This window comes from Sorex fumeus, unplaced genomic scaffold (genome assembly GCF_029834395.1).
Source record: "Sorex fumeus unplaced genomic scaffold, SorFum_2.1 ptg000007l, whole genome shotgun sequence".
Classification (NCBI taxonomy): Eukaryota; Metazoa; Chordata; class Mammalia; order Eulipotyphla; family Soricidae; genus Sorex; species Sorex fumeus.
This window is the reverse complement of record NW_026606064.1, coordinates 4,415,030-4,437,343: the sequence shown is the minus strand read 5'-3', so window position 1 is coordinate 4,437,343 and position 22,314 is coordinate 4,415,030. Positions and strand designations below refer to the sequence as shown.

Here is a 22,314-nt window from a genome sequence, read left to right as displayed (position 1 = left end):
ATGTTATTTTTGTTTTATTTTTTATTGAATCAACATGAGATACAGTTACAAAGCTTTCCTTTTTGATTTTCAGTCATACAATGATCAAACACCCATCCCTCCACCAGTGCACATCTCCCACCACCAATGTCTCCAGTGTGCATCCATCCCACCCCTCCACGTTTTTCTATGGCAGGTATGAGCTGGCGGTGACGAGGCAACTGAAACCTCATGGGAAGGGGGGCGATCCTGGCTCATCCTTCACGCTCTACAAGGTCACTAGTTGCCCACCACGAGCGGCTCTCCAGCATGGCCATGGCTCCAGAAGCACAAGGACTTAATGGAGAGCCCGGCAGCTTGTGGCAGAAAAGTGAATGGACTATGCGTTAATCCATGGTACCATGCCTTCCCGGGAGGGAAGGGGTGTCTGATTGTTGAGTGTAAACTCTAAAAAATAATGGTGCATCTTTTGTCGAAATAATGAATATTCAAAGTAGATAGAGTGTTAAGTGGAATTCATCTGCCTCACAGGCATTGGGAGGGGTAGGAAGGGGGGTATATTGGGGTTCTTGGTGGTGAAAAATAAGTACTGGTGAAGGGAAATGTGTTTGATCATTGCATGACTGAGATTTAAACCTGAAAGCTTTGTAAATTTTCCCACAGTGATTCAATAAATATATAAATAAATAAATAAATAAATGACTAAGTTGTTTATCCAGCTGAAATCAAATTAGTGGAGTTTGCAAAACAGAAACTCCAAAATAAGGACTTACATAGAGAAAGAAAGGACAATAAATACCTGCAAAAAATTACTCTCCATTATTCAACAGATGACTGATAACCACATGAATAAAAACACCCAGATAAAGAAGTAACATCTGAAAAGATGAAAAGCAGCGCTGTTCATAAATTTTTCTACATAGGGAGTAGGGAAATTCATTTCATGGACGCTTAGTTAGTCAAGAAAATCTTATTTTAGCATAGGAAATGAACCCAAACAGAACACTGTTTTGGACTCACCATGGAAATTGTAAAGGCAATGAATGTTCTGAAATTCAACATATTTCAAAGTATCTAGATCTTAAAACAAAGTTCAAAAACATTTGTAAGATACAAAATTGCCCAGGACCCAACAAGGAAAATACAAAGTGTATGGTATATATTTAAATGTATCTGGCATATAAAGAAGCAGGAAAACAGGATCCATCATACAGAAAATAACCAGTCAACCCAAACTGATGTGTTCAAAATATGAAAAGAAGCACTCCCTGGAAAATGCTATTGCAAGTGAATCTCTTGCTTTTAAAACTTGGACTTTTATAGAAAATTATACCATGTCAAGCTTAAAATGGAAGGTATTATAAAAATAGCAGAATAGGTATTTCAGAAAAATGACAATTTTTAAACCAATAGGTGTACCAGAAGAATGTATCAAAACTGAAACATACACACACACAAACATACATACACACACACACACACACACACACACACACACACACTGAAACGCATAGAGTGAAAAGCATATGCTCTTGGAGACTTCCATTATCTCTTCCCCTGGGCCAAATAGTCTCTGGCTGTACGGGACATGAGAAGCAGAACAATGGTGGGGTCTTGCATTAATTTTGGGTCTTCAGTGACTATTTCAAAGACCCATGAACACACACAGGAAGTCACCATCCAATAGCAAGAGAGAAAAATAACTAAAAGAGATAAAGTAAACAGATATAAAGAATAAGAAGTTTTTTTCATTGTCTTGGGACTCACACCCTGCAGTGCTCAAGAATTATTTCTGAATCTGTGGAAGGAGTGACCCCTGGCATGTTCAGAAGACCGTATGTAGTGCCAAAGATTGGATTGAAATGGCCACAGATAAAACAAGTGTCTTAGCCCCTATACCTACAGGCAACTCTAAGTGTAATAATAGTAGATAAATTCCAAACTACAATGCCCAAAAGGAAAAGAGAGAGAGAGACAGAGACAGAGACAGACAGACAGAGACAGACAGACAGAGACAGAGACACGAAGACAGAGACAGACAGACAGAGAGACAGAGACAGACAGACAGATATAGAGAAAGTGCATGCCATAGAGGCAAGCTGGAGAGAGGGGGTGATGGGAGGGAAACTGGGGACACCGGTGCTAGGAAATGTACACTGGTGGAGAGATGGGTGTTGGAAAACTGTATGACTGGAACCTAATCACACACAGCTTTGTAAGGGTCTATTTCAGTGAATCAATAAAAAAAAAAAAACCTTTAGAAAAAAAGGAATAGTTAATAAAGAATTATTGGATACAAAGGCAGGAAACTAAAAACTATATTTCAGTCTTGATTGTAAAAGCTTTCAACTGATTGAAGGAGTTCTGTACACATTTTGGAAAGTAATAGCACAGTGACACGCATTTGCTTGCACACAGCCCACCCGGCCGACCCAAGTTCGATTCCTCCGCCCCTCTTGGAGAGCCCAGCAAGCTACAGAGAGTATCTTGCCTACAGGGCAAAGCCTGGCAAGCTATCCATGATGTAATCGATATGCAAAACACAGTGACAACAAGTCTCACAATATAGACGATACTGGGTACGCTAGAGCAAATTGATGAACAACAGGAGGACAGTGCTACAGTGCTACAGTGCACTCATGGACACATTATACAGGACGCCAATTGTATCTTCACAGTAACATTTAAACCAGTGCTTCTCAACTTTAATCTGTTGATGAGTACCAACCCATAGGTTTAGAAAAGTTGTAAACCACCTACCTATAAGGTTAATTACAGGTCAATACACTAGTCTTTAGACATGTGCTGCTCCACAGGTATAAAAAGTGATGATTCAGACTGTTTTACCAAACTATTATGCCCATAGTCAGCCCAATGGACATTAAATTATAAAGCCATCAAATTGGGGCATAAAGATCATTGATCAAGCACAAAAATGTATAAATATAATAAATAAATATAACTTACAGATGAATATAAATTAATCTAGATAATAAATAGTTCATCTCAAATTGTTTAGCTTTCAAATGCTTCAGGGAAAATCAAGAAATTGCCTGTCATATCCTTAGGGAGAGAAGCAAAGGATGAAAAAAATTTATAAATTGTTCTCCTGTTCATGTTTCATTCAGCACACTGCAAGGTTTCTTCAGAGGTAAACAGACAGCATCTTTTATGTATGTCATATTCAACTAATACCTAAGTAATTTGGGTGGCATTTGCTATACATTTTTGTTCCATGGCAAAGCATAGAACATATATTGGAATTTATTATTTACTTCTGTGTGACTTCTACAAAGAAGAAATAATGACCAAAATAGAACTTCTCTTGTCTACTTTAGATGATTTTTTTCAAATAAGCTTATGAATGTAAAAAAGCTTCTTTAAAAGGTTAGCGCATATTACTTAGAATCTATGTGTATACATTCCTGTGAAATATACATACCAAAATCAGTTGGTCAGATAATATATCAAGAGATGTATATGCAGTTCATGGGATATTTTTCTGGGAAAGACAAACTCTAAATAAAGTGTATGGAATAAAAATTATGGCAGAATACTGAAGCAGTAGGTATTAGCTACAAATTGATCTTTCCAAATCTTAAGAGGTTATTCTTAATAATTAAATAAAATTTAATCTGTATATATTTGTCTCTGTTTTTATCTCTTGATAAGGAGTGAGAGGATTTATACCTTTGATATGTGAAAATCTATAATTAATAAATATGAAAAACAAAGAAATTATTTAAATGGGGTTAAAAGCTAGTGAGAAAAATCCCTTTAGCACAAGAAAATCAACATATAATAATGTAATTTTTTCTGCATCTAAACATGATTTTTCTTATTCCAGTCCTTTAAATTGTTGTTTTTATTTTTAGTTCCGTATATCTGCCATAAGAAGAATATTGCACCAGAAGTTCATAATCTTAAAAACAAGTGTTTACAAATTGAAACATGTATTTCCTGTAAACACAATAATTTATTTAATTTTAGAGGTGCTGCATTTTTCTGTTTGCTTTTTTGGCACTTTCTTGGCACTTAAAAATTACTTGCCTTGTCACCACGAATATTGTATTTTTATTTACTTACTTGAAAGTAGAATCAATATAGGGTATTTTCAAATCAGTAAGTGTTGGACCATATACTAGCATCTTCATTCTACTTTGTTGTCTATCACACATAATTAACATTAGATATATTATGTGTTGTCCACACATGATTAACATTAGATATATTATGTGTGGCTTTAATTCACCATATGGATGTGTTTTATATTAAATAAAATTTCATAGTAAATTGAAATTCACTGAAAACTAGAAATCTTAGTATGCAGCTAAGCTTAAATTGCGACATTGGAATCAAACATATTATACAAAGAAATTTATACATAAAATTGTCTGTGTAGCTTATTTAGACTGTGTGAGCTACCCATGACATATTCGATATGCCAAAAACAGTAACAACAAATCTCACAATAGAGATGTTACTGGTGCCTGCTCGAGCAAATTGATGAACAACAGGACAGTGCTACAGTGCTACAGTGTGTGTATAATTTATCTAAGCTGTGTGTAAGCATTAGTCGTCTTGATAAATATATAATAATATTCATTATATATAGTCTGCATACTTCAAGACAAATCATGCTTACCTATTAGACTTCCTTATTTTTATAGTTCTATATAAATTTGGTCGCATGTCTTATTTAAATCTTCAACATGTATAGACAAAAGGTTTATATATGAATTAATTTTAAATAGGGACATCCAAAACATTCAATACATAGCTGAAATTGCAATTCTAAAATTCCATGCAATTAACAAATCTGTTGTTACTGAAATTTTATAAATAGAAATATTAAACTGTAACAGAAAAATAGAAAAGTGAATATTTAAGTCCAAAAACTTTTAATTTTAATTATGTATCTATATGATGTATCTGTCTATATTGCTACCTTTATCCTCTATCCTTTATCATCTGTATCTATAGGCAAGTCAGACTTAGAGTGTTGGCATTTTTCCTGTTTATTGTTTGTATCATAGGTCTCCTTTGTATAACAAAGCAGGTAGCAATCTTGCGATGTTAATCAGATAATAAGTGTGCCTCTTCTCTAATTGTGACACCGAAATATTTCAGAACACTAGCAAATGTTCTTTGGAGACTGGATTTCAACCAGAAAACCACAATCGACTGCTGTCTCCAACTTGACTTTGATTTGTGTCTCTGTTTCAAGTTTTACATGTTCCATTAAATGCAGCAAAACATGTTCACAGAGTCTAAATCACAATTTAGTTTCCTTTAATTCATACAAACTTTATGTTCAAAATAAAGCAAGAGATTTTACTCTATGATACCTGTTCTCTGTGCTGATGTCTCCTTTCAGATTTTTTTTTTCCATAAACCTGGATGGACAGACGTAATCTCACCGGGCTGAAGGAATTCATCCTCCTGGGAATCACAGACCGTCCGGAGCTTCAAGCTCCCTTGTTTGTGCTCTTCCTCATCATCTACATGATCTCACTGGTGGGCAATCTGGGCATGGTCATCCTCACCAAGATGGACCCGAGGCTGCAAACACCCATGTACTTCTTTCTCAGACACCTCGCGCTCACGGATCTCGGCTATTCCACCGCTGTGGGACCCAAAATGTTGGTAAATTTCCTTGTAGATAAAAATTCCATTTCATATCAGTTATGTGCCACACAGTTGACTTTCTTTGTCATGTTTATCATTAGTGAACTTTTTATCCTAGCAGCAATGTCTTATGACCGCTATGTGGCCATCTGCAAACCTCTGCTCTACACAGTCATCATGTCCCAAAGGCTGTGTCTGGTGCTGGTGGCAATCCCCTATCTCTACAGTACCTGTGTTTCTCTTCTGGTCACTATAAAAATCTTCAATTCCACCTTCTGTGGTTATAACGTTGTCAGTCATTTCTACTGTGACAGCCTCCCCTTGTTATCTTTGCTCTGTTCAAATACTTATGAAATACAGTTGATTATTATGTCTTTATCTGCTTTTAATTTGATTTTCACTCTTCTGGTAGTTGTCTTATCTTATCTGCTCATCCTCATTGCCATCCTCAGGATGAAGTCAGCTGAGGGGAGACGCAAAGCTTTTTCCACCTGTGGATCCCACTTGACTGTGGTCACTGTGTTTTATGGGACTTTGATATTTATGTATGTGAAACCCAAGTCCAGTCACTCCTTTGACACTGATAAAATGGCTTCAATATTTTACACCCTCATTATCCCCATGTTGAATCCCTTAATCTATAGCTTGAGGAACAAGGATGTAAAATGTGCACTGCAAAAGACGTGGACAAAAGTATGCAGTATCTTTTCTTAAATTTCAATGTCCAGTGAGTTTTCAATAAATTAGGTGAAGGACTGTAAATAATTTTATGTGCCTCTTGAGGAACAAAAAAGAAACCCCAAAATTAAGATATATTAAGAGATTTCCTTCATTGTTTCAGCCACATTCTAGTGCTATGAATGTATTAATCATTAAACCATAAAAAATGCTCAAGAGTTCAGAGCATTTTATAATATAGTAGAATGGGTTAGGATACTGTTAACCACGAAATCAAGCAAGGGGAATGCTATGTAAGAGAGGTAAAGAATAACATATAAAGGGAATTGAAATGACCAGAAGTGTCAAACTTTAGAATTGAATACATGTGTTTTTGTGTGTGTCTATGTTTGGTTAATTAGACATATGTTATTTCTGTTTCAGTTAATGTTTCATACTTCTCTATGGGGTATATTGAGATAAAACTTGATTATGAAATCCTGAACATGCATTTTCAGTGTAATGAGTTGAAGTAAACAACTGTATACCCACTAAGTATCAAGGTATAAAGGTTTGCTCCCTCTTACTGGTGTCATGCTTTAATATATGGTCCCTTCAGAGTTTGTTAACTCAATATAGTTGGCATTTAAAAAACCTAGAAAAAAAGCCTAACATCTGTTTTTGTTTATTTGTCTTTAAACGAGAAACATAAATTTATAGATGTATTCCTTGTAACATTAAATTTTTGTTTTAATATATTTCTCATCCTGGTTGTGATCTCTAAATTCTTAATTTTTTCTAAAATAATATTAAATTTTCTTACTTAAAAAAAAGAAGTACTTGTTTAAAATAATCACTTTACTTTATGTAACTACATTACTCTTGTTTCTGCACATAGTTCTGCTCAGTGTCCTATTTTTTCATGTTGATTTATCCACTCAAAAGTAGTACTTGGTTGCATTTATTGTTTGAAAACATTGTTTTGATCATTTCTGTTTAGAATTTTAAAATTAATTTCAAGATTCTTTTTCTATGCAAACATCTACTGACAGACATATATAAGCAAATAGATAGGTATAATATGTATCAAATATAGTAGAAATTTCCTCCTAATCCTATTTATATTACTTCATACCTTTCCCATATATTTTTAACGTTCACGGGATTATATTTAAATCATGCAGGAAATGTCCATTTTCCTTGTCAACATCAAGAATAATGTTTCTATATAGATAATCAAACTTGATTAAACATTCATTGAAAAATAAAAATCACACACACAGAAACCCAAATATCTGATTTCACAACAGAGGGACCCTAACTCACAGGCAGTGCACTGAGGGACCCCCTTTAAAGTGGTAAAGTCTGTATGAGTACCAGAAGAACCAGAAACAGAATGAGATTAGAAGGATCTTATGTGTGTGGGGAGGAGGATATCTTTCCACCGTGAAATGAGAACAGACAAATCCACTGTGTGGGAGAATAAACTCGGGAAACAGGACTCAGCTTCAGTGACTGAAATAGAGTGCTGGGTGATGAGGCAGGGGTACGCAATGCATAGCAATTTGGTTGCTATGGTAAAAGGAACTGAGTTTGACAGATGCTTTATTCATCAGCCAATGATGTGTTTCAATTAAGGGTATTTGAGTAGCATAACAAGTGGAATTGAATAAGGACATTTATTATATATACTGTGGGTAGAAAATTACAGTCCATTTAGGTTAAGAAATCACCAGCACTTGTTGGGAGGATCCTCCCAAGATGGGAGAAGCATGCTGAAAGTAGACTATAGACCACACATTATTGTCACCCATTGCCTCTTTTGCAAACCACAACACCCAATAAGAGAGAACAAAAGGGAATGCCCTGCCACAGAGGCAGGGTGGGATGGGGAGGATGTGGGGTGGGGGGGACGCTGGGATCCATGGTGGTGGGAAGTGGGCACTGGTGGAGCGATGGGCATTTGATCATTGTGTAATTGAAACCCAAGCAGAAAAATTTGTAAGTCTACAACTGTACCTCATATGTCTCACTAATAAAAAGAAAAGAAAAAAAGTACTGTAAGGTGACAGCATCTAAGTTCAATACACATCAGGATACCTTTGAGCCCAAATCTTTGAGCCTTTGAGCCCAACCTTGAAATTCATAGGCCCATTTATTCATATTCTAACAAAATTAGACATCATCACAATTCTCAGGTTATTCACAATACTGAAAAACGTAATTGTGATTTTTAAATAAGGCTAAAATTCAGCAAAAAATGGGATAAAATTAAGGTCAGTTATATAATCTGCTATATTCTATGTATTCATATATAAAGCTTTACATCATATATAAAGCTTTATATAAAGCGCGACATCTTATTATGACATCCTATTATCTCATTCCTACTTTGGACAAACTGGCAGGCTACTGAATGTAGCCTGCCCACACGGCAGAGTCTGGCAAACTCCCCGTGGCGTATCCAACATGCCAAATACCAGTAACAATAATGGGTCTCATTCTCCTAAAGAGCATTGAATATAATCTCAGGGCTAGGATGAAGGAGACATTACTGGGGCCTGCTCGAGGCAATCAACGAATAACAGGATGGTCGTGATTCGTGATTCGTGATATATAAAGTTTTAAGAAAAATTTTAATTTATTCTGCTGTTTGGGCTAGAGCGATAGCATAGCGGTAGGGTGTTTGCCTTGCACACAGCCAATATGGCCAACTCGAGTTCGATTCCTCTGCCCCTCTCGGAGAGTCCGGCAAGCTACTGAGAGTATCTCGCCGCACGGCAGAGCCTGGTAAGCTACCCGTGACGTACTCATATGCCAAACACAGTAACAACAAGTCTGATGATGGAGATGTTACTGGGCCCGCTCGAGCAAATCGATGAACAACGGGAGGATCGTGATCGTGATCATGATCTGCTGTTTAGGCAAACTATACTGTAACATGCAATTTATAGAATGCATTAATTAATGTTACTTTAGATATCATGCTAAAAAACAGATGTCATTAATCACACATTTTAATTCCCTTAAACTTGTGTCTAAATAAATCTTTTCTTACAAAAAAAAAACAAAGAAATTGCCAGCACTTAATGAAAAGCAGCAGCAGTTGGGATGGGAACAAGGGAGATGACAGTTGGGGCAAGAGAGCAGAAGAGAAACATAGTTCAAGCATCATGCTGATGCTCCCTCTAGCTAGGCCAGAGAGCTAGTGACTGTGTCTGCTGGGATTAGAGACTTGGGAAATAGACGGGATGGAGAGTGGCTGATCCGGGGATAACATGCTCTGTGACGTCCATGGGGTACTTTGGGTCTATTGTACACAGGGTTATATGACTAAAAGGCAACTGAATACACAAGTTGAAAATACAGGAAGGGAACCTGTCCAGAAGATAACCATTTGATCCTTCTCTCCTGGAAGAGGGTATATGTGGAAACAAAGTCACCAAAGGAAGTGAAGAGAATAAAGGAATCAGAAAACAGTGACTTTTGGGGGCCAGAAAGATAGTGCCTTGGTCAAGAAGTTTGCCTTATAAGTGGATTAGTGGGGTCCCCTCGGACCCATCAGGACAGATTCCTGAGCACAGAGCCAGGAGTAATCCCTGAGCCCATGTCCCCTCAGCCCAGGCAAAAGACTGTCAGAGGAAGAGAAATACTCTGAATATTCTTGGAAAAATGTGGATATCCATTCCATGAATATACTGGAAAAGTGTGATTTAAATATTAGGAGCTATTCATTGGGGAGACTAGAGTCCAAAATCAGAAATAAAAAGGGACTGGAGGATAGACTTTGCATGCAGCCAAATCAGTTTTGATCCCCAGCATTCTATTTGATCCTCTGGCACTGCCAGGAGTGATTTCTGAGCACAGAGCCAGGAAGAAGCCCCAAGCACAGCCAGGTGTAGCCCCCAAACAAAATAAAAGAAAATAAAAATGGACAAAGAGCTAAAAACAGGAGTGTACTCATTGTGTTTTCAACAATATTCAAACTAGAATTTATAGTATTTGTGAATGAAATAAATGCGCATAACCAAAGCCAAGCTTTCTTTTCTTGCCACGCATTTCCCTGGGGAGCTTTAAGGGGAATGGGGCCTCAGCGTGCTAAGGGAATGGGGGGCTGCGAGGAGACGGAACCACCATACACCCGGGATGAAAGAGAAACGTTTCTTGTTCTTTTGTGTTCCTGTTGGCATTTGCAAACCACATCTGCCTCCCATGCAACATCACTGCACGATCTTTTGAGGACCTGAGGCGAAGGGCAACTGCCCAGTGGCAGGGAAGCAGAAGTTTAGGAATGGCGAGCCCTGCACCTTATAAAATTATTAAATTATAATGTATAAATAAACTTTAAATGTATAAATAAACTTTATAATACTCTAACACCCTGAGCAGAGCCCCGGCAGCTGAAGACCTTCAGTTCTAGCCACAGCCATGCTTAAGACCACTCCCCACACGTTCGGAAGAGCCTCATTCATGAAAGAACTGGCAGAGGAACCCAGGTGTGTGGGATTCACCAGGGCGTAGATCTCCAAACCTGCTTGGATTGGGACTGGGCCTCCTCCACCCAGATCCCCCATCTTACAGTATGTAGGTGTTACACTCACCAACTGCCCCCGGGCCCCGTGTAATCCCATCAATGGCCAAGACCCAGAGACTATAAAACCCAGCTCCTGGAAGAGTGTGGCCACATTTGCAGCCGTGCGACATCTTATTATCTAGTTCTTACTCTGGAAAACCTGGCAGATTACTAAAAGTATCCTGCCCACACAACAGAGTCTGGCAAACTCCCCGTGCTATATTCAATATGCCAAAAACCAGTAACAATGATGGGTCTCATTCTCCTGACCTTGAAAGAGTCTCAAATGTGGCACTTTCTAAAATCTCAGGACTAGGATGAAGGAGACATTACTGGTGCCTGCTCGAGGAAATCTATGAACAACAGGATGACAATGATACAGTGTCACTCTAATATATGAATTTTTAAACATCAGCTTAACTGGATACAGGCCAATATTTGACACATTTAATATGTTAGCTTGATTTTTGCTAGTGTATTAATGAAAAACTAAAATTAAGATGTACAAATTTTAATTGCATATTTCAATTTTTAAGATTAGTTTTTGTTGAACATACATATAAGGTACCATATTTTCAAAATTTTCCATAACATAAAAACTTAAAAATGCACTGTCACATTAATTATGTTGATAGGGTACTTCAGTTATAAGTAAAATTTATCTTCAATAAATGAACTTTAAATATTTATACAAATTATAATCAATCTAAAAAAACATTTGCATTCATAATAATTCACAATCACAATCACAAATCATCCTGTTATTCGTCGATTGCCTCTAGCAGGCCCCAGTAACGTCTCCTTCATCCTAGCCCTGAGATTATATTCAAGGCTCTTTAGGAGAATGAGACCCATCATTGTTACTGGTATTTGGCATATTGGGTGCGCCACGGGGAGTTTGCAAAACTCTGCCGTGTGGGCAGGCTACATTCGGTAGCCTGCCAATTTGTCCAAAGTAGGAGTGAGATAATAAGATGTCATAATAAGATGTCGTGTGGCCGCAAATGCGGCCGCGCAGTTCCGGGAGCTGGTTTTTATAGTCTCTGAGTCTTGGCTGTTGATGGGATTACACGGCGCCAGGGGGCCAGTTGATGGGTGTGACCCCCGCCTACTTGAATTTGGAGGATCCGGGTGGAGGATGCTTGGCCCCAATCCGAGTAGGCTTGGAGATCTCGGCCCCGGAACCCACGTGGCTTTGTCCCTCTCATAATAATTATTATCTCATAATTATTGTCCCTCTCATAATAATTATTATTTCATAATAATTATTATCCAAAAAATGTGTTGGAGGAAAGTAAAGTAAAAGATTCAATAAATCTACTAAAATATTCAACAAATCTACTAAAATAAGAAACTATAATTAATGTCTAAGAGGGGAAACTCAGAAATCTTATTCATTTTTCCAAAAATGTAATACAAAGTATTCCCCAACTTTCTTTAAGATATACTTTATTTGATATTTAAAAAAATAAAACACAAAGACTTCAAAAAAAGTAAACCATCTAGAAACATCTTCAATAAAAATATTTTAAATATGTATCTTGCTTCCTTATCCAAGGAAATAATTCTCATGGTTTAGATTGAATATTAATACTCAAATGATTCCTTTGGATATAGAAAGAAATATGGTAAAGACACATGCAATGAAATATTATACAACTGGAAAAATATTATATGTTTTAATTAAAATTTATAGAAATTTCAAAAACTAGAAAGATTGAAATATATATTCAAATTTGGGTGGCAAAGAAGGAAATGCTATAGTTAATGGAGATTTACAACATACAGTAATCAAGACTGATTTTGAGAAAGTGATACATTAATCAACAGGACAGAATAAAGAACAAAATATAGCACATTGCAGAATACTGACTTAGTCTTTTTTTTTTAAACAATTCTTTACGAATCACCAGGAGATACAGTTACAGACATAAACTTTCGTGATTACATTTCAATCATACAATGATCAAGTACCCACCCCTCCACCAGTGCCCATTCTCTACCCTCCACTAACAATGTTCCCAGTATCCTTCCTGCCAGCCCAAATCCCCACCTCTGTGCTGACTAATTCTTTATGGAGATGCAGAATTCATTCAATAAAAAACATCATATTTGAAAAATGGGGCTGAAATTATTACATAATTACATATCCATAGATAAACTATGTTGACTTAAACTCACACAACTGAGACGAATCCAAACTAGCAAACAAACATAAAATGCAAAAATTGAAAGACATTTAGATGAGAACATAGTGAAAAACCCAGGTCTGGTACCCAGAATTAGTGAAGAGTTTATAGACATGCCATCAAAAAGATAATATCTAAAAGTTTTTATTAGTGAATTCAACTTAATAGAACAGCCTAACAACTATTCTCTTGAACTCAAACTGAGGTAATGAAACCTCTAATCAATTATCTTTATGAAAATACCTATAAAACTTATTTATAATAATTGAAAACTCTCAACAGCCCTTTCATGGTGAACGATTAAGCTAAAGTTTTATCAGTACCATTTCAGTCTACTCAGAATAATAAAGGCACAAACTATTGATACAAAAACACAGATGCACTTAATAATAATTGCTTTAAGCTAAAAAATGCAAGTAATAAACTATGGGCTATGGTTAAAAAGATCACTTAATCACTTAACTTCCCCTTAGTCGGCGATTTGCTCGAGCGGGCGCCAGTAACGTCTCCATTTGTCCCTGTCGCGTGCTAGTGTAGCCCAATGGCATCTGTTCGCTCCGGGAACATGAAGGGACTCAAACCGATCGTTCATAATCTTGACGAAGAAGTCTGACCATCTGGTAGGTGGGCGGCCACGCGGTCTCTTGACATCCTGTGGAATCCAATCAGTAACAGCTCTAGTCCAACGGTCGTCTTTAAATCTCATTACGTGACCAGCCCATCTCATTTTGAACACCTTGGCAAATGAGACAGCGTCCCTGATCCTTGATCGTCGACGGATGTCAGAACTCCGGATTCGTTCTCTCATTTGAGTGAAGCGTGATATTCCAAGCATAGCTCTTTCTATTCTTCTTTGGGAGACCTGAATAGCGTTCTCATCTTGTTTGCGTAGGGCCCAGGTCTCTGAGGCATATGTTAATGCAGGAAGAACAGTGGAATCAAAGAGATGTGCCCGGAGCCGGAGGTTCTTCGTCCTCTTAGCTATTTCTTCGACGTTCTTGAAGGCGTTCCAAGCCGCTCTCTTCCTCCTGCGCAGCTCGGGTGCCAGGTCATTTGTCATGTTGACCTCTCGACCTAGGTAGACATAGCTGTTGCATTCGGAGATGGTCGTTCCATTGAGAGCGAATGGGGCGTCAGGAACAAGGCTGTTTCTCATAAACATTGTCTCCGTAAGATTCAGCTGTAGTCCTACCTTTCCACACTCACAGTCAAAGTCGGCCAGCATTTGTGCCGCTTGGCTGATGTTTGGTGTTATTAAAACAATGTCATCAGCAAAGCGGAGGTGGTGTAGTTGCCAACCATCTATCTTCATTGCCATTCCTTCCCATTCCAGTCGTCACATGATGTTCTCGAGGGTGGCACTGAAGAGTTTCGGTGAAATGGTATCACCCTGCCGCACCCCTCTCTTGACATCAACGATCACTTCTTTGTAGAATGGTGAGATCCTGGTAGTGAATCCGCAATAGAGCTCACGGAGGATCCTGATGTATTGGGCTTGAATGCCCTGATTAGCTAGGGCTTCAATGACCGCTTCCATCTCAACAGAATCAAAGGCCTTCTTTAAATCAATGAACGTTAAACAGAGCGGCATCTTGAACTCCCGAGAAACCTCAATGAGCTTGGTTATCGTGTGGATATGGTCGATGGTGCTGAATCCTTTGCAGAACCCTGCTTGCTCACATGGTTGTCCTTCATCTAGTGTTCTGCCAATCCTATTCAGGATGACTCGAGTGAACAACTTGTAGATGACAGACAATAGGCAGATCGGGCGATAGTTGCCAATGTCATGGATGTCTCCCTTTTTGAACAGTAGTACGGTCCTGCTGGTTTTCCATTGGGACGGAACCTTGCATTCAGACAGGTAGCGAGTGAAGAGCCGAGCCAGTGTATTGATGAGTACTGAAGGCAGGTTCTTCAGGTGTTCAGGTCTGACCTTGTCTGGGCCGGGTGCTGTTTGTTTCTTTACCAACGAAATGGCATGTCGGATTTCGGAGGGGAGGACGTTGGGAACAACATACCCATCCTGTGGAATTTGGTATGTTGGCAAGTGGACATGGCTATCGAAGAGATTTGAATAGAAGTCATGGATAATCTTCTCCATTGCCGTTCTGGAGGATGTGATGGAACCATCAGGACGTCGGAGGGCAGTCATCCTGGTCTTATAGTTGGCGAAGGACAGGCGGCCTTACGAATACTTTTCCCGGCTTCTGCCGCATCTACCAGTACTTCTGCTCTTCTCTCTTTGAGGTCTTCCTTGATCGCATCTCTGCACTGCTTTGCAAGCTCGGACGTTAGCTTGCGGTTGCCTGAGGCATGCGCCAAACCACGCTGGCGAATTAGCTCAAGAGTTTTCGAAGATAGGCGACTTTTTGTGGCTATCTCTCTCTTGGCGTTCCTCGCACATTCATGGAGGTGCTGAACCAGTCAATCGTATTCCTCGTCAATGTTGTCAACAATGGCATCTTCCCATGTTGCCGCAATAGTACCAAAGAGTTCCCAGTTGGCGGTCATTCTGGGAGTTCTCTTTTTGAACTTTGCAGCCCTTTCTCCCCGCTCTGTGAAGTAGAATTCTGCATGAAGGAGATGGTGGTCCGATCCCGTTCGAAATTTTGGGACAACAGCGACATCAGTCAGGCAAAACCATCGATTGAATATGATGTGGTCTATTTCGTTGTGGAATCGTCCACCGGGAGACTCCCATGTCCATCGTTTAGATTCTGCCTTCTGGAACTGTGAGTTACCATGAATGGTCTTGGTCGACATAATGAACTCAGACAGTCTCTCACCCTGTTCGTTCCATTCTAGGCCATGGGTCCCGATGTGAAGTTCTTCAGCTGATCTTCTCGGTCCTATCTTGGCATTAAAATCACCCACAATGATCTGGTAGAAGGTGTGGTCTTCTTTATAGAACTTCTCTAGCTCCATGTAGAACTTCTCGATTTCTCTTTCATCATAATGAGATGTTGGTGCGTAGACAATGAAGATAGAAATACAATAGAATACAATCGACTGGTTCAGCAACTCCATGAATGTGCGAGGAACGCCAAGAGAGAGATAGCCACAAAAAATTGCCTATCTTCGAAAGCTCTTGAGCTAATTCGCCAGCATGGTTTGGCGCATGCCTCAGGCAACCGCAAGCTAACGTCCGAGCTTGCAAAGCAGTGCAGAGATGCGATCAAGGAAGACCTCAAAGAGAGAAGAGCAGAAGTACTGGTAGATGCGGCAGAAGCCGGGAAAAGTATTCGTAAGGCCGCCTGTCCTTCGCCAACTATAAGACCAGGATGACTGCCCTCCGACGTCCTGATGGTTCCATCACATCCTCCAGAACGGCAATGGAGAAGATTATCCATGACTTCTATTCAAATCTCTTCGATAGCCATGTCCACTTGCCAACATACCAAATTCCACAGGATGGGTATGTTGTTCCCAACGTCCTCCCCTCCGAAATCCGACATGCCATTTCGTTGGTAAAGAAACAAACAGCACCCGGCCCAGACAAGGTCAGACCTGAACACCTGAAGAACCTGCCTTCAGTACTCATCAATACACTGGCTCGGCTCTTCACTCGCTACCTGTCTGAATGCAAGGTTCCGTCCCAATGGAAAACCAGCAGGACCGTACTACTGTTCAAAAAGGGAGACATCCATGACATTGGCAACTATCGCCCTATCTGCCTATTGTCTGTCATCTACAAGTTGTTCACTCGAGTCATCCTGAATAGGATTGGCAGAACACTAGATGAAGGACAACCATGCGAGCAAGCAGGGTTCTGCAAAGGATTCAGCACCATCGACCATATCCACACAATAACCAAGCTCATTGAGGTTTCTCGGGAGTTCAAGATGCCGCTCTGTTTAACGTTCATTGATTTAAAGAAGGCCTTTGATTCTGTTGAGACGGAAGCGGTCATTGAAGCCCTAGCCAATCAGGGCATTCAAGCCCAATACATCAGGATCCTCCGTGAGCTCTATTGCGGATTCACTACCAGGATCTCACCATTCTACAAAGAAGTGATCGTTGATGTCAAGAGAGGGGTGCGGCAGGGTGATACCATTTCACCGAAACTCTTCAGTGCCACCCTCGAGAACATCATGCGACGACTGGAATGGGAAGGAATGGCAATGAAGATAGATGGTCGGCAACTACACCACCTCCGCTTTGCTGATGACATTGTTTTAATAACACCAAACATCAGCCAAGCGGCACAAATGCTGGCCGACTTTGACCGTGAGTGTGGAAAGGTAGGACTACAGCTGAATCTCACGAAGACGATGTTTATGAGAAACAGCCTTGTTCCTGACGCCCCATTCGCTCTCAATGGAACGACCATCTCCGAATGCAACAGCTATGTCTACCTAGGTCGAGAGGTCAACATGACAAATGACCTGGCACCCGAGTTGTGCAGGAGGAAGAGAGTGGCTTGCAACGCCTTCAAGAACATAGAAGAAATAGCTAAGAGGACGAAGAACCTCCGGCTCCAGGCACATCTCTTTGATTCCACTGTTCTTCCTGCATTAACATATGCCTCAGAGACCTGGGCCCTACGCAAACAGGATGAGAATGCTATTCAGGTCTCCCAAAGAAGAATAGAAAGAGCTATGCTTGGAATATCACGTTTCACTCAAATGAGAGAACGAATCCGGAGTTCTGACATCCGTCGATGATCAAGGATCAGGGACGCTGTCTCATTTGCCAAGGTGTCGAAAATCAGATGGGCTGGTCACGTAATGAGATTTAAAGACGACCGCTGGACTAGAGCTGTTACTGATTGGATTCCACGGGATGTCAAGAGACCGCGTGGCCACCCACCTACCAGATGGTCAGACTTCTTCGTCAAGATCATGAACGATCGGTTTGAGGCCCTTCATGTTCCCGGAGCGAACAGATGCCATTGGGCTACACTAGCACGCCACAGGGACAAATGGAGACGTTACTGGCGCCCGCTCGAGCAAATCGACGACTAACGGGAAGTTAAGTGATTAAGTGATACACTGTCAGAGCTCCAAATTTATACTTGGTACATATGCATGATTTATTGTTATGCTTTTATTTTATATTTTTATATATAAATATATATTTCATATATTTTTATCTTTTTATTTTTAATGATTCCTAAAAATGGTTTAGGGACTGCACCCAGCTGTGCTCATGGTTTTTTTCTGGCTCTGCACTCAGGGACCACTTCTGGTTGTATTCAGGGGACTGTATTCAGCATTAGGGATCAAAACCTGGTCAGCTATGTGCAAGGGAAGTATCCTACCTAACATATTCTTTCTGATCCATATAGAAAATACTTATCTGAAAAATGTTTATCTAACACAATAGAATTTCCTAAAAGTGAGTACTAAGAATTGGATGGGAATAGAAAAAATGAAAAAATAAGAAATATTAAAATACAACATAGAAAAATATTAAAAAAACAAACATAAGAGGTAACAATAAGGTGAAATAGGTATGGGAAAATTAGAATTGTATTTTCAGGACTGTCCTCTTCTCCTGGAAAAAGACACATTTTTTTAAAAAAACATTGAACACCATTTACATCTAAATTTTAAATCTAATTATATTTATGTCTATTACTTTTAGCTCATTAAATATTTTAGAGTAACAATAAAAATCATCTGAGCCAATACATTAACATATTTGAGGAATTCAGTGAAAACCTGAGAAATGCTTGCAAGCCTGAACTTGAAATATATTCACTGTTACTGTCCTCCGTTGTTCATTGATTTGCTCGAGCGGGCCCAGTAATGTCTCCATTGTGACAATTGTTACTGTGTTTGGCATATCGAATATGTCACGGCTAGCTTGCCAGGCTTTGCATGCAGGCAAGATACTCTTGGTAGTTTGCAGGGCTCTCCGAGAGGGACAGAGGAATCGAACTTGGGCCGGCCATGTTGGCTGAGTGTAAGGTCTACCTGCTGTGCTATCACTCCACACCTGAAATATATTTAATATATCAAGTGATCAAGTGATTCATTTAATTTAATGAAATATATTAGAATATACTTATCTACAGCTTGTAGATGAAATATATTAATCCAAATGCCAAAATGGCTACATCATTCTGAGACTCCAGAGAAAGAACTTTTTGGGGACAGGTTGGTGCTGCCAGGGTTGAGTCATTGTTGAGTAGCACCGTAGTACCATCCTCCCGTTGTTTATCGATTTGCTCGAGTGGGCACCAGTAACGTCTCCATTGTGAGACTTGTTATTACTGTTTTTGACATATCAAATACACCCCGAGGAGCTTGCCAGGCTCTTCCTGACAAGATGTCAGAGATACTCTCGGTAGCTTGCTGAGCTCTCCAAGAGGGGCAGAGGAAATGAATCCAGGTCAGAGGCATGCAAGGCAAACACCCTACCCTCTGTGCTATCGCTCCAGCCCACTGTTGAGTATAGAGGTGAAAATTTGATTTATTTTAAGTTAATCAAGAGGGAAAAAATTATGAACCTAATGCAAAAGCAAGCAACTCAACTCACTTGTGGAGAATAAAAACTGTTCTCAAAATAATTACAAATAGTACATCTCCCCTACTTGCACCCCCTAGGCTTTCCTATCCTCCAGGGAAAATTAGGAAATTGCTTTACATCTCCTCAGAGCAAGTCTCAAAGGGTGAAAAGAATCCATAAATTGCTCCTGCTGAGGTTACATATGAAGTACATGGGGGAACCAAGATAGAAATTTCAATTCAGGTAAACAGAATCTCTCTGCAAGGCTGTGTTATCAACATGCCCAAATAGTTTGGGTGACACTTGCAAAGTAACTCTTTTATTCTATGGCAAATCTTGGTATTATAATAGGATAGAACTTCTCTCCTTCAGATTTGCTTTTCAAATATTTTCTTAAATGCAAAAAAAAATCTTTGAAATGCCTTGAACTTTTACTTTTATACCTTTACTTGTTTCATAATATATACGTATATGTATATATGTATATATGTATATATAATGTACCATAATATTTTTATAATGCATACATAGATATTTAATCAGAAATAGAGATCAGGGGACAAAGAGGAACAGAAGGTAAGATGCTTGCTTTGCAGGTGACCTAGCTGAGTTAGATTCTCAGCTTTGCAAATGAAACCCCTGAGCACTAACAGGAGCAACCCAAATATAAAAGGCATAAAAACCCCTAAGCACAGTCAGGTGTTGCCCAAATTAAATATTGGTCAAAACTGAAAGCAAAACTTAAAGGAACCAGGGCTGAAAAAATATGTATGATAATTATTCAGGTGAAATTACTCTTTTGTTCCTGATAATGTCCACCTAAAGCTTTAGAGTTTAGCAAATTCACTAGGCATTTACTATTGCCTTCTAAAGATTGCACATAATAAATATTTGATTCCATTTATATTTTTCCTGATATCTTGATGAGCACAAAGGGAGTTTCCTTTATGTTCTGAGAAGGGAAAAGCAAATTTTGGAGTCTGTGAGATTTTAAAGACCCAGTTTCGTGAAAGAATAAACTCTATAGCTTGTTAAATATCTAGTGGAACTTATCACAAAGAACACATAACTTTCTTAGGTAGAGATTTCCAAACTAATTTGCCAACTCCCCCATCCCTGTTATTTTGGCTTTTTGGGTCACACCCGGTGATGCTCAGGGGTTACTTCTGGCTCTGTACTCAGGCATGACTCCTGGCAGCACTCAGAGGGCCATGTGGGATGCTGAAGATCAAACCCAGATTGGCTGTGTGCAAAGCAAACACCTTCTCCACTGTGCTGTTGCTCCAGCCCCAATTTCACCTCTTTTAAAAAGAAAAATTGCTCAGCAGCTCACTGAGGAATCTATGTTCTTTAAGTTAAAAAATAGAGTCCCTTCATTCCCACTTTCACCAGAGGTTACTTCTCCATTATCCCAAGACTGATCCTTCCAAAGCCCTACCTCACTTTAAGGAGTGATATCATTCATTTAGGGCACAGAATCCTAGAATATAACTTTAAAAATCTTAGTCTGATAAACAGCTTATATGGCAAACTACTAAAAGCAGTTTGATTTTTTATAGTCTAAAGTTGTTGATAAAAAACTTCTCTACCTTCTTAAATTCTATGAAATCAGCACTAAATATTATATTTTTTATTTTAGATTGCTTATTACAGCAGCTAAAGATCTATCTTTCTACTTATTCCAGTGATGTGACTTAAAATAAATTTCATAACAATAGCTCAATATTTCTAAGATAAGGCACAGGATATTTTGTTAGAATATTGCATCATATAAATTATGGGGGTTTTTTTGAAAAAGTATATATTTCATCTGCATATATTTATGCTTTAATTTGGTAACTGGTTAATATTACTATCTTATTTCCTAGACATTCACAGGAAAAACCTGCATTTTTCTGTGTACTCAAATTTAGTCTGTTTCTTATTTTTTATATATATGTATGGATGTTTTTTAAACTATACATTGTATCCATATTTAAAAACCTTGGACCATATTTTAAGCCACTAATCTTAGTAGCTCTCTTCTAACTCAATCTACTCTGTTTTGTTTTTTATTGTTGTTTTCTGTGTATTAGTCATATAAATTCCTATTGTATTTATAAATGCCCAGTTTAAATATAATATTATAATGTATATATGTATATGGGCTGGAGCGATAGCACAGCGGTAGGGCGTTCGCCTTACAAGCGGCCAACATGGCCAACCCGAGTTCAATTCCTCCGCCCCTCTCGGAGAGCCCGGCAAGCTACCAAGAGTATTCGATATGCCAAACACAGTAACAACAAAGTCTCCAATGGAAACGTTACTGGGCCCGCTCGAGCAAATCGACGATCAACGGGAGGGCCTTTACCTTTACCTTTATATATGTATATATTTTAGGGGTGAAAATATCTTGGTATATATCAGTTACAGTTAAAATAAACCCAGGGAAGAAAACATACTTTAGTTATCCTGTAGGGAAATACATGCAAAACACTTTAAGTGAAATATAAATAAAACTATCTCAAAGGAGAATACACTATTGGTCTAGTTTCAGTCTTATGAACAAGATCAGTGATTGGTCAAGTAATCATTGTATCCTAAAAAAGAAACTGCAAATGTATTTTTTGTTTCCAACTTGCCTCTATCTGTGAGGAAATATGCATGTTAATATGCATATATTATGCATACAAATTATGCATGTTCTATTTATGCGAAGTGCATGTGTTAGGGAGATGGAATTACATATTATTACATTTAAATTTGTTTTAAGATCTTTTATATATATAACAGATTTTTATACATGAGATTTCTTAATTATTGCTGGTGATGTCTTTCTTCAGAATATGTGTATTT

At 38.7% G+C, this 22,314-nt stretch overlaps 1 protein-coding gene across 1 annotated transcript; it reads left to right on the top strand.

Annotated features, from left to right (window-relative positions):
• Window positions 1-5,379: 5,379 nt before the first annotated feature.
• LOC130044368 (olfactory receptor 8K3-like) lies at window positions 5,380-6,321 on the top strand. The gene has a single exon (XM_056137091.1). The coding sequence runs from the start codon at window positions 5,380-5,382 to the stop codon at window positions 6,319-6,321; it is 942 nt and encodes a 313-aa protein (XP_055993066.1).
• Window positions 6,322-22,314: the final 15,993 nt, after the last annotated feature.